Genomic DNA, 12,948 nt, shown 5'->3' on the forward strand with positions numbered 1-12,948 from the left:
TTGCAAAATCAAAAAACTTTCGACTTTTTCTAGTGACCGGCGGCCTCTCTCGACAAAAGGACTTTCTTCTTCGAAAGTGCACCAACTGCAAATCAAAATGACATCCATAATCTTTCTTCGATTAAACAATCAAAGAAACATAGCTCTGCTACCAACTGATGTAGCGGAAGCTTATAAGATAGAGGTAGAAATATGTTGATTCTATGAATATCTAGAAAACTAGAATAATCACAAAGTTATTCGTTTATCTTTAGAATTTCCGAATAAACTAAGTCTTTTTACATTCATTGGGAGCTCTGTAGATCTACCGAAAACAAGAACAAAGATAAAACTCTAAACTTTTATTAATCAAATCATAAAACTATTAAAATCCTTTAAGATAATTCTAACTAAATTAGATAAATATCAGAATAAACAGTAGTCTAGATGATTAAGATAGTTAGAGTATATCTAAATATCTATCTGCATCAAAAGTGATTACAGAGTTGCTTAATGTTGCCAACAAAATCGTTTGACTTAGCTTTAGTCTTATCACTAGTTGATTAAGATTAATGTATAAGGGGTCCTTTTTATCTTTTGGGGGACTCCTAAATAGAAATTTGTTTCAGTAGCTTTAAATTCAAGGTTCTTGTATCACTTTCCATTTTTTTAGAATGAATTCACATATTTGACAAAAACAAAATTTCATCATACACAATGTTATAGAGGAACTAAAAAAGTTTCTTAGACACCCCAACCCTTCTGTTGGGATTTATTAAATTCATGCTCAACTTTATATTGTCTGATTAGTACGATATTGTCCACTTTGGACCTTAGACAAGTCCACATGGTTTTATTTTTTGGTTTCTTTCCCAAAAGTTCTTGTACTTATTAGAGTTGGATATCTCTTTATATATTAGACTCTCATTTGCCTAATTTTCAATGTAGGACTTTGTTTGACATCTCAGATCTTCCTCTCACGAACTAGAAAAAAAAAAGGAACTTTTTTTGTCAACTATTGTGATTAAACTTGTGTATCCAAGTTTTAAACTGGCATTGTGCCAATTCTTTGGAAAAGTAATAATTGATAGATTTTTTAGTTAATTTTAAAATCGTGAAAAGATATATAGTCTGAATGGCAACATATGGAACAAATGCGGTGTGTTTCTAATAATAACAAAATAGATAAATAATATGAAAAATAGAAAAATTTAAGAACACTTAATTTTATTATCATGGAAAAAAATAATTAAATAAATATTTTAGATATAGGTTTCAGATGTTTATAAATCGCATTGCAGTGTACTTTATAGTAACAGAAATCTTACATATAACTATGTATTTATATATTTTTGTCAATATTAAGATAGAACCGAAATTGTTCCATAGTTGTTTTGCATGTTGCCATTCAAACCGTTGGTGTCATGTTCCAAACGAGACGTCTGTGATAGGTCCAGTTGTTAGGTTATAATCTTCTGCCGACTACAATAAAAGAGCTCTATTTCTTTTGTGACAAGATTCTTGGTCTCATACTCGAACCCTAAACAATAAATCTGCCGCATTCACAAACACCTTAGATTTGTTGCATTAATTATATAAATAATTTATATGTATCGTTATCGTGAGTAGTCTTTTTGAGAAAATCCATGATTTTGATTTTTTAATTATTTTTGATATTTTATAAGAGTGAGCACACAAAAATGAAAGTATAATAAAATTTTATAATAATAACGTAGTTCTTGGAATTTAAAAAAGGATAGGTGAGATGTATAATTAAATGTGTGATCAATATAAAAAGAATCTTTTACAAGTTGGAAAAGTATATAACAAGTGTTGCAAATGGCAATAGTAAAACATGGAATACTCAGACACACACACACACACTATATTATACATATACGTGTATAAATGTTATACAATAGTGAAAGCCTCTTTAATCCAGTGATTTAACTAAATGTTCATTAATGCTTTTACACCAGCAGATACAAGGTTTCGGAGAAAACGATTTATTAAATAATTATAAAGAGGTTACGGAAAAAAAGCTTACAAAACATCTTTAACATGGTGCAAGTAAACTCAGTCAGGCGATCAGATAGCATTATCGATTGTCGAATCGTCTATGTAATATTTTTATAATTATAATATCTTAATAAATCACTGTTGAAAAATGTTATACAATAACAAGAAGAAAGTAAGAGAGAGAAGGGAAACCATAACAAAAAGTAACAGTAAAGACCAAGACTAATAAAAACAACATGCCAAATAGTGTCTTCGTGGAACCAAAATTGCACGCAGCAGAACCGTAAAACAAAATTTGATACGTAGCATTTATTAGGGCGAGATTGTTTATTGAAGTATACTAGTGCTCGTTAATCATTTGATCGTTTATAGTATTAAGATTATAATTATTTAAAGTGAAATAAAATTATATCCCTAAACCCGCGACAATATTATCTCATTTCTCCTCCTATCCCAACCATCTACGATTTGTATTCCTTGGACAGATCTGATTTCTTCGGCAAATTAAAAATATTTTTTGTATGGTTACTTAATTAAAAGAATATTTTATGTAAGGAGAAAAAAAGAAAGAAGAAACTATAAGATAATGGTAAAAGGACAATAAGGTCACATGAACTGAACCAGATGATTCAAGGGTCCCTCTAAATTGGTTCTCTCTTGCCCATATCTCCAGCATGCTCATCATAATTCTCTCCTTTTTCTCTCATTCTTCTAAGTCTAGAAAAATCTTAACAAGACCTTTTTTTTTTTCTTTCATCTACAGCTATAAGCTATTGCATAAAACAGTGAGAAATAGCGAAGAAAGAGAGAGGGAGAGAGAGATGGTGATGATGATCAGTGAAGTTAGGCAAAACCAAAATTCTATTTATGTATAATTAGGTCAATCACATCACCAATTTAACCTTTTCCTCCTCCAATTCTTCTCCTCTTCTTCCAAAATTAGGGTTTTTTTTTCTTCTTTTCTCAATTCCTGAGACACCCATCGGATTTCTCATCAGAAATGCTGTGAAATCATCCACTTGAAGTCAAGACCATAATCTTGGCCACACCATAAAGAGATCTGAGTTCTATATAAGATGATGACAAATTTGTCTCTTGCAAGAGAAGGAGAAGAAGAAGAAGAAGAGGCAGGAGCAAAGAAGCCCACAGAAGAAGTGGAGAGAGAGCACATGTTCGACAAAGTGGTGACTCCAAGTGACGTCGGGAAACTAAACCGACTCGTGATCCCAAAGCAACACGCGGAGAGATACTTCCCTTTAGATTCATCCACAAACGAGAAGGGTTTGATTCTAAACTTCGAAGATCTCACGGGAAAGTCATGGAGGTTCCGTTACTCTTACTGGAACAGCAGTCAGAGCTATGTCATGACTAAAGGTTGGAGCCGTTTCGTTAAAGACAAGAAGCTAGACGCTGGAGATATTGTCTCTTTCCTGAGATGTGTCGGAGACACAGGAAGGGACAGCCGCTTGTTTATCGATTGGAGGAGACGACCTAAAGTCCCTGACTACACGACATCGACTTCTCACTTTCCTGCCGGAGCTATGTTCCCTAGGTTTTACAGTTTTCAGACAGCAACTACTTCCACAAGTTACAATCCCTATAATCATCAGCAGCCACGTCATCATCACAGTGGTTACTGTTATCCTCAAATCCCGAGAGAATTTGGATATGGGTATGTCGTTAGGTCAGTAGATCAGAGGGCGGTGGTGGCTGATCCGTTAGTGATCGAATCTGTGCCGGTGATGATGCACGGAGGAGCTCGAGTGAACCAGGCGGCTGTTGGAACGGCCGGGAAAAGGCTGAGGCTTTTTGGAGTCGATATGGAATGTGGCGAGAGTGGAGTAACAAACAGTACGGAGGAAGAATCTTCATCTTCCGGTGGGAGTTTGCCACGTGGCGGTGCTTCTCCGTCTTCCTCTATGTTTCAGCTGAGGCTTGGAAACAGCAGTGAAGATGATCACTTATTTAAGAAAGGAAAGTCTTCATTGCCTTTTAATTTGGATCAATAATGATGATGAGATGAGATGAGTTGGTATTTTAAACACACACATAATTCTACTTATGTGACAACATATTGCTTCGATTTCATTATGAAGTTATTGAGAAGTGATATAACACGTTTCGATGATATGCATTTATAGTCCGTTATACTAATAGATAAATTTTATGGATTCGAATAGTCTTTTGTCGAGTGTTCTTGAAAATGTTTATTCTTGTATATAGATGAAGTACCTTAAGGATTTGCAAATCTTTATTTATTTTCGATTCTCTCAATCATAACATCAACTGATTATATTATTAAATTACATTTGGCAGACCATATCATAGGTTATGTAACAAGATTGCAAGGTTGTATAGAGTAGAAAATTTGGGTACAAATTAGTGAGATTTATAAGAATTAGATACATGAACTAGGATTGGGATCAGCGTAAACTCATATCTCTCTTGTATGTCTCTGAGGTCAAGTTTCAAAGTTTAATGGGCTGTCTTAGAAAAGTGAATAGTCTCTATGCAGAATTGCTGCTTTCTGTTAATATATAAATGCATCGCTAATTATTGTCCCTGCAATCAATTTAGTTATGGGTTTCTATGTTTGGTTACTAAATATGGCTGCTGCTGCGGGCTTTTCCCTGAAGCTATTGCTGGTTATTAGTTAGGCAGGTAGACTTGCAGGAGGTGGGCAGTGACAATACAATAATTAATAACTTATTACATTATATGTTGTGTGATTCTATTAGCAAAAAAAAATGGAACGCGAAGAGATTTTTTCTTTCTTTCTTTTTCATCTTGGGGCGATGGAAAAAGTCATGATCTGTTTTCACATATATTTTCTGATTTAGCGATTAAATATCACAAAACCTAAAGGGTACGGATTTTTTTCTTTTGTTAAAACAGTATTTCTTGTTGTCTGGTATATATTGTATTTGGATTTCTCTTTTCGTTTCTTGGTCTGAACTCTGCAATGTCTATATCTAGATATCATTGCAGAAACACAATTAATGAAAACATATGTTATATTTTATAGACTTACGTAAGATGTCATGTCATCTATATCATATCCGATCACAAAGTAAGATTTAACACATCTCTATACCATACCATACAGCTAGCGTTTTACCTGGTTAACTTCTGGTTCTGTTATAAATGCATACATTCACTGGCAGTGGCGGAGGCAGCATGTAACTAGGGTGGTCAAATGACCCACATGAAAAAAAAAATTATTTGTATTTTCCTTCTAAAATTTGATGAAATGTTAAAGATCTAACCTATTGACCCTTGTAAATTATAGTTGTTATCAAACTGACCCTAGTGAAAAGCTATCCTGTCTCCGCCACTGTTCACTGGCCTAATCTCAAACGTAAAATTTAGGGTTTATATACTATAGCTGACTAAATTCACCTTAAAGATCTGGAAAAAGAATTTGGTTAGAAGATGCAAATGTACCTCTATGTCGTAGTATCAAATACATTATCGTCCATACATGTTTTAGTAAGTTGTATTTTAATGATTATCGATTCTAAATTAAATCTATCAGAGATATATTTGGCAAAAAATCTATCTATCAGAGATTGCCAATATTTTTGTCTGGTTAAAAGAGATCGCTAATCTTTCTAGTAGTTCAGGAAAACAGAAATACACACATACATCTACGGGTTTTTTTTATTAACATGGGATATCACAGATCTTCGGAAGATCTAAGACTGATCCTCAAGTGCAGATGCAATTTAGATATATACATACATGTAAATTAGTGTTCATTTTTAGCGAATTGTAAATTTCTATAATATAAATACAATTTTTAGCGTTTACGTCTTCAAATGCACGACCTGTGATTTCAGTAAACATAAAATCATTCATTAATTGCTCATTTATTCATAGTCAAAAGATCTACCAACAAATTTTGACATAGTTTGAGTACTATAACTATCCATCGTGCATGATGAATATCATAATTTAAGATACAAAATATTTTAAATTATTTATAAAACTTATAGATAGATTTCATGAAATTAACTATATTGTTACATGGTTAGATGAGAAATGAATGTATAAAGCTAAATCTAAGTGGCATAACCATAACATAATTCTTCTGAGTCCAATACAACTAAGAAAAAGAAAAAAAATGTGAAAATTTAAAGATATTTGTAAAACTGTAAACTTGGTAAAATTTCTACCACAAAATTGTCTGGGGGAAAATTAAAATTTTTAAATTGACACCCCAAACGAAAAAACCCAAAAATTAGATTATCTCACCCTTCTCTGTCTTTTTCAGTTAATTTCATTTCCTTCTACCACTCTCAAAGGTTCTATCTCTCAAGGGTCCTCTCTCCATATTTCTCTCCTCTCACATCACAAACTGAGATCTAAGAATTCGCGTCATGGATCCATGGGAGGATAAAATGAAAAAGAAGGAGAAGAAGAAGATGAAGGAACACTTTGACAAGCGTAACCAATGCCCACTACGGGATTCCAAGCCGTTTTTGGGGAACAATTCATCCACGAAGTCTCTCCAAAACCAAAGTATCTAACATATTTTGATACTTTTCCTGGTAGTAGATACTTCACTTTCAAGAATTTCGAGGTAATCTAACTAAATTTGATTCATTTTAGATTGTGTTCCTTTAGCGCAGATATAACAGAATTTTGGGTTTTACTTGCAGAACGATGGCTTCCACTTTCGTCAACCATGGGTTTTTGGTGTCCAGAAAGAGGTTCAGCGGTTAAGGAAGCATATGAATAAGATGGCTGATGAGATTGAAGAGCTTAAAGGGTGCTTATGTCCCGTCGTCCATGAGCTTCTTTGTATGAATTTCTGTTCTATGTTACTAGTTTAACCATTTCTTATGTTGTTATAGTTAAGACTGATCTACATAACTTGTTTTCGGATCTTAGCTGTTTGATTAGTAAAACAAAATACTTCTCAGTTTTACTACTTTTTACAATTGAACATTGGACAAAGTATTTTTAAGTTTTACAACAAAACCAAATAAATGAACTGAGTATCTCATGAGTTTTCTTTTGGTATCACATTTGTGATACGGTATGTATTTCTCTCTTCTACTTTTGTTATTTTTTAGAAACTTGTTTGTCATGTATTTCCTTATACATAAACTAATATTTTCTGAAATATAAAAATTTAATGATGTGCTACTAAAATATTATTATATATTTTGAAGATGAGAAACCCAAAATACTATTATTTTGAAGATGAAAACCCAAATTGAGAAACTCATGAATGAGGTTTCTCTAAGCACTCTCAGTTAACCACACATGATTTCTCTGATTCGATGCCTGACTCTCCCACCAAATTTACAGAACTTTGTGGCTGGTCCGAGAATGTGAGAGACCAAGAGGCTGCAAAAGGCGGTGGTCGTCACCACCTCTACGTGATGACGTGATGTGGCAAACCAGATCCCCTTTGGCTGTGTTTTTAGAGTCAATGCTTCCATAGGTTAACTTGGAGATGAAGATGATGAGATTGCACAGGATGCTGATCAACAACCATACAACAGCGGCTGATGATGAGAAGAGATACATTATACATGTGGTCTTGCTTTTTTTTTTGTAGATCGACATGTTGATAGTTTATTAGTCCTGAGGATCATGTTTTTACTACTCTCACAATCTTTGATACTTTTGGATATAGTTTTTTTTGTGTCTGAGAGTTGGCAGTAAACGTACAGTTTTAGGATATCTTTGATTAAATTTTGCGAATCTGATTAGTGAATGATGATGACAAAGTTTAACATCCTTGCATTTTATAATATTCAACTGAAAGTAATGTAAAAAAGAGAGCATATATTCCTTTGATTCATTGGACCCTTTCAAGCATCAGGATCCTAAATCGATCAGACTCTGCTTTTGATAAAAGTAAACCTTTCTTTAGAGTTATTAAGTTTTGGGTGCTTTGGTCTTTAGAGGGTCCCTTGTGTTGAAATTTCACCCTCTGCTAGCTTTCCACACTAAAGAGTACCACATAATCTACGTGAATGTTTTACAAGTCATTGTGTAGTATTATAGCTTTGAACAGAACAATATAGTATAGCTTTCATATTTACAAACCCAGTAGAAGAGTTACTAATTCAAGAAAAACTCGTAAGACTATGCGACAAACCCTAACATAAAAAGCTTTAACGTGAAGCAGAAGCTAAAGCAACTGCTTGTGCCCACATCTTGAGTCTCGCCTTTACCTCCTTCGGATCATCTCCTAATTTTAATAACCATGCAAAATGATATTAAGATCCTAATTTAATAACCATACAAAATGAAATTATTTTTTTAACGATTATACCAGGACTAGATATACGCCAGGTGGCAATAGGAGAGTTGCCGCCACTACTAGTCTGAGTCTCCCGGTTTGACCCGGCGGATACTGAGACCCGACCAGGAGCTTCCAAGTCGAACCCAAGATCTCTACAAGCCTTCACTCCCTCAAACCCCATCTTCATCGACTTCTTTCCTCCTTTCACCTTCGTTAACACCGTTAACTCTCCTTCCCCTCTTCCGCCGTAACGGTTTCCGTCTCCGTCGCTCTCTTGCTCCACACCGTTAAAACCGTGACCTCTATAACTCTTTTCTCGTGACACCCTTCTTTGCTTAACTGAAGTACACTTACGGCCATCCACGTTATCTTTTTCTAAACCAGTGGAAACATTGACTTTTCTTCTCCTGCGAATCATGATCGATGGGAGAGTATAGAAGCCGGGAGGTTCCTCATCGGAATCCGAGTCGTCACCGTCATCCGAGATTTCTCCGTCTGCCTCGGCTCCGACGTCGTCGAGGCTCTCCAGCGACAGCTCAGAGATGAAGTTACCCAGTTCCGAGGTATGATTATCTTCGTCGTCGTCATGGAAGGAGCTCGTGCAGATAGATAACCTAGACAAACTGCTTTGCCTTGTCTGGTAGTGAAACCCATCATCTGTATCGTCATACTCTTCGTCAGGAATTGAAGAAGAGTTGATCATCATGCTCTGGTCAGACGCCATTAGAAGATAGCAGGAAGAAGACGATGTACTTTATGGTTCTTAGGAGTTCTTGTTTTCCTCTGTTTCCTTTTTTCTACAATGTTGAGTGAAGAATGAGTCAACTTGAGCTTTACTCTTATTTATAACGAGTCTCGTATTCGTGCGATTTACGTATTTACCCTCCGCAGTTGGTTTTATTTCAATATCATAAAACCAATGTCTTGTAGTATCTGAATTCAGCTCAAGGAGTTTCTTGTAAACACACAATGGTCGGTAATTTTATCTTATGTCGACTGTCTACTACACTTTTTGGTCTTTAACGTCACGAGATTAGTGACTCCTTTTTTTTTTTTTGTCTCGGTTTAGAGACTGACTTATTCAGACATTTTTACAAAAAGCTATCACTCTCACCGTTATATCTAGAGACACCTGTAACGCGTGTTTAAATGCATAATTCAAAATTGTAGCTTTAGGTAATCGACCGTTTGTCAGTAATGATTATTATATCATATCATCTAATGTAGTATCTTTCAATAAGCCGGGATCGTATTAAGGATCTGTATACAAAGTTTCGAAAGTGTACCCCTTCTTATTATGGCCAAGCTTGGTCCCATATGCTTGGCTTGTTGGGGGTAAGATATCCATCAATTATAACTTGATCTAACCAACACCTATGCATTTGTTAAATGTTTTCTAATTTCTACAATCAATAATAAACAATTATGATTGCACTAAACTAATTAAAATTAATTTAACTTTTCTTTAACAAAATAAGAAAAGACCCACTATTGATATTCCATGATCCTAGCTAACTCATATTCAAAGTATTATGCAGAAAAAACAAATTTTAAATTTGGAATTGGTTATATGTAAACAGGTGGCCCATATAAACTTGTGTATCTCTATTTGTTTGGCAAATTCCGTATAAGATAAAATATGTGGTGTGAACAAATAATAGTAGATATCATTCTCATAACTAGAGCCGGTGTCCGCGCTTCGCGCGGATTACATGTATAATTAATGTAATGTTTTATTTAAATTTGGAGTTTTAGTTTCTGAAAGTGTGAGTTAAGTTTTGTTTTTTTTTTTGGATGTGAAGACGTAGGAACAAAATAGTTTGACAGTAGAAATAAATAATTATCCAAAGGAAATAGAATCTGGTAGATAACGAAAAAGAATTAAAATAAGATAAGACGTAGACGTCTGCGAGGTATATTGTGAATAGTCTTGTAGAGCGGACACTTTCTTTCGCCATGATTAGGATATAGAGCTAACGATCTGAGGTAAGAGAAATAAGGGTATGATCTGAGGTAAGAGAGATAAGGGTATAAATATGGATCTAGATATAAGGCGGAGGGGAGATATGGAAGGTCGGTAAGGATTTTGAATGGAGGCTTTAAGGGAGAACATTGAAGTTCCAGTCCTTTCATCAGAGACGTTTTGCGGGAAGATTTGGGGGAGACAAAGAAAATCGCCATGCGGAAAAAGAAATGGGGGAGACAGCAATTAGGATTACTGAGAGGATGAGAAAGCCTTAGCTTTAGTTTTACCAATAAGGCGATTAGGGTTAATGGGCTGGGCTGCGAGAAAGTTATTTACCTGGCCCACCGGCAAGTGTTGTGCACATCTATACTATTATTTGCGAAGTAAATTTTTGGAATCGAGGTCTCACGTTAAAAGTTAGAGTGGTTAATATCATTTATACCCTTAATGAATAAAATGTATAAATAAATTAAAAAATAAAAACGAAATTTTAATTGATTTGATTAGATTATTGATTAATAATATTAATAGTAAGAATTATCCAAAATCTGAAAATATAATTTAAGAAAGTGATAATTTCTGTATATATTATATTGTTATCTGAAAAAGTCTTTTAGTAAAAAAGTAAAAACATAAATTACATAACTACATATTAATCAAATAAAATTATTAATTATATAATTAAAAATAGAATATTGAATTATCCAAAATCTAAAAATATAATTAAAAAAGATAATTTCTATATATATATTGTATTTTTATCTGAAAAAGTATTTTAGTAAAACGTTAAAAACATAAATTATATAATTAAATATTAATCAAATAAAGTAAATTTTTGGAATTGAGGTCTCACGTTCAAAGTTAGAGTGGTTAATATTGTTTATACCTTTAATGAATAAAATATATAAATAAATTAAAAATAATAAAAACAAAATTTAAGTTGATTTGATTAGATAATTGATTAATATTAATAATAGTAAGAATTATCCAAAATCTGAAAATATAATTTAAAAGGAAGATAATTTATATATATATATTGTATTGTTATCTGAAAAAGTCTTTTAGTAAGAAGTTAAAAACATAAATTATACAACTAAATATTAATTAAATAAAAGTTTTTAATTATATAATTAAAAATATAATATTGAGTTATTTTAAAATTTATTTTAGTAATGAATATAGTGTACAAAGAACTTTTCAAAAATTTATGAAAATATTTAAGTCCGCGTTGCGGACAAAACATCTAGTTTATTAAATTAAACATTTATCTAATTATTTTGTACTGTTTTACTGTTGTCGTCGTTTAGCTACAAATCGAATAAATATTTAGTAATTAAATTCTTCACTACAAAACACAGGCGTGTAATCCAAGACCTTGAATCTAACCATGATATATTGCTTCAATCGTATGCTTCTGGGCCCCACATAAGCCGCTGTGTACAAAGCCCAAATGTTTTATTGCAAACGAAGCCCGAAAGTTTTATTGCAATTTCAATTAGAAGCCCAATCCCAGTGACATGGCAGTATGATAGGTGAGGATTAATTTGCCCATGTGGCATCCCTCTTTAGCCTTCAAATTAGTTCCTTTTATATAGTAGGACTAGGGGGTTGTTCGCGCTTCGCGCGGATTTATTAGTTAGTTATTGTGTGTATGTTTGATCTGGTTGTTCCGACTACGTGTATATTGATGTATAAGGTTGTGTTAATTGTGGGGGTGGTATGGATAATGTATAGTTGGGACTTCCGAACCGAAATAACCGGAACCGAAGAACCGAACCGGAACCGAACCGAAATACCCGAAACCAGAACCGGATCAATATCTTCAAATACTCGAACGGTTTCTATATTTTTATATCCGAAATAACCAAACCGAACCGGAACCGAACCGAGAACCGAACGGGTACCCGAATATATAAAAATATTCATTATATATACATATAACATCACTAAATATATATTTTTAATTTAAAATTCTATTAAAGTATCTGAAAATAGTTGAGTATAACTAAATTATTATAAAGTATCCAAACTACCCGAAAGTATCCGGATAGTTTTATCCGAAATATCCAAAGTAATCTAAGATATCCAAAATTTTTTATCTAAATCATCCTAATTATTTGATATTTTACCTTAAATAACCGATATTTTATCCAAATTATCCGAACTACCCAAATTATCCGAACCCGAACCGGATCCAAATGAGAACCGAACTTTTTCCGGATATTTTCCGGTTCCTGCATTTACTATCCGAACCGAACCGAACCCGAAACTATCCGAACCGAACCGAATCAAAAATAGGTCAAGTACTAAATGGATCATCTAGCCCCTATCCAAACTATCCGAAACCCAAAATACCTGAACCGAACCGAACCGATGCCCGAAATGCCCAGGCCTAGTTGGGAGTTTGAAATCTTGTTAGGGCATGACTGGTTCAAACGCAGCGGTTGCGGTTGCGATTGCGGGAGTTTGTGGATGCGGGCGGTTGCGGTTTCTAGCGGTTTTAAGAGATTTGTACGACTGGTACTGCGGTTAAAAATTGGTGCGTTTGCGGGTGACTTATGACTGGTTAACTACCAAATACAGTAACAATCAAATAATAAATTAACAATATTTACATTTAATATAATTATAAAAATATCAAAAATCATAAAATTATAATAAATATAAAATTTATATTTAGAAAGTTATAATTTTAATTTTTGAAAATTTATTGAAATTGTTT

The 12,948-nt window shown here is 33.6% G+C and overlaps 2 protein-coding genes across 2 annotated transcripts; one reads left to right on the forward strand and one right to left on the reverse strand.

Annotated features, from left to right (window-relative positions):
- The first annotated feature begins 1,466 nt into the window (after positions 1–1,466).
- On the forward strand, positions 1,467–4,272 carry LOC103858228 (B3 domain-containing transcription factor NGA1). Its single transcript, XM_009135543.3, has one exon. The coding sequence runs from the start codon at positions 3,075–3,077 to the stop codon at positions 4,005–4,007; it is 933 nt and encodes a 310-aa protein (XP_009133791.2). The 5' UTR covers positions 1,467–3,074; the 3' UTR covers positions 4,008–4,272.
- Positions 4,273–7,981: 3,709 nt separating this feature from the next.
- LOC103858229 lies at positions 7,982–10,787 on the reverse strand. Its single transcript, XM_009135544.3, has 2 exons — positions 8,291–10,787; positions 7,982–8,206 (listed from the first exon to the last, which is right to left on the reverse strand). The coding sequence occupies exons 1-2, from the start codon at positions 8,982–8,984 to the stop codon at positions 8,130–8,132; spliced, it is 771 nt and encodes a 256-aa protein (XP_009133792.1). The 5' UTR covers positions 8,985–10,787; the 3' UTR covers positions 7,982–8,129.
- Between the last annotated feature and the right edge of the window lie 2,161 nt (positions 10,788–12,948).

This window comes from Brassica rapa, chromosome A03, assembly GCF_000309985.2.
Source record: "Brassica rapa cultivar Chiifu-401-42 chromosome A03, CAAS_Brap_v3.01, whole genome shotgun sequence".
Lineage (NCBI taxonomy): Eukaryota > Viridiplantae > Streptophyta > Magnoliopsida > Brassicales > Brassicaceae > Brassica > Brassica rapa.